This window comes from Aptenodytes forsteri, unplaced genomic scaffold, assembly GCF_000699145.1.
Source record: "Aptenodytes forsteri isolate BGI_AS27 unplaced genomic scaffold, ASM69914v1 Scaffold958, whole genome shotgun sequence".
NCBI classification, from domain to species: Eukaryota; Metazoa; Chordata; class Aves; order Sphenisciformes; family Spheniscidae; genus Aptenodytes; species Aptenodytes forsteri.
Window position 1 is genome coordinate 804 of NW_008794470.1, and position 483 is coordinate 1,286.

Consider the following 483-nt stretch of genomic DNA (forward strand, 5'->3'; position numbering starts at 1 on the left):
GGTGCCTTTTTGGGGACCCTTGGCTGGCTTTTTGGGGACAATTTGGGGGGTTTGGGGTGACACCTCCCCTCCTTCCCGCAGCCATGGAAGGGCTCGGCTTCCTCGCTGGGTGCTTTTTTGGGGACAATTGTGTGCCCTTTTGGGGCCACTTCGGGTGCCTTTTGGGAGTCACCTGGGTGCCTTTTTTGGGGGAGAATTTAGGTGCCTTTTTGGGGACCCTTGGCTGGCTTTTTGGGGACAATTTGGGGGGTTTGGGGTGACACCTCCCCTCCTTCCCGCAGCCATGGAAGGGCTCGGCTTCCTCGACGCCCTCAACTCCGCTCCCATCCCCGGCATCAAGATTAAGAAGAAGAAGAAGGTGTTGTCCCCCTCGGCGGCCAAGGTGAGGAGTCTCCCCGGATAACGGGGGTCCCCTCCCCGGATATCGGGGTCCCCTCCTCGTCTAGAGACAACCCCCCCCAATAATAACCACCCTCTCCTGCC

At 59.8% G+C, this 483-nt stretch overlaps 1 protein-coding gene across 1 annotated transcript in view; it reads left to right on the top strand.

Annotated features, from left to right (window-relative positions):
- Positions 1-283: 283 nt before the first annotated feature.
- PPP1R10 (protein phosphatase 1 regulatory subunit 10) overlaps positions 284-483 on the top strand; it is a gene marked incomplete at its 3' end in the record, with an annotated part of 1,661 nt that continues 1,461 nt past the window's right edge. Inside the window, exon 1 of the mRNA XM_009290903.1 lies at positions 284-389. Within this exon, the coding sequence (XP_009289178.1) occupies positions 284-389 (106 nt within the window). The remainder of the gene's footprint in view (positions 390-483) is intronic.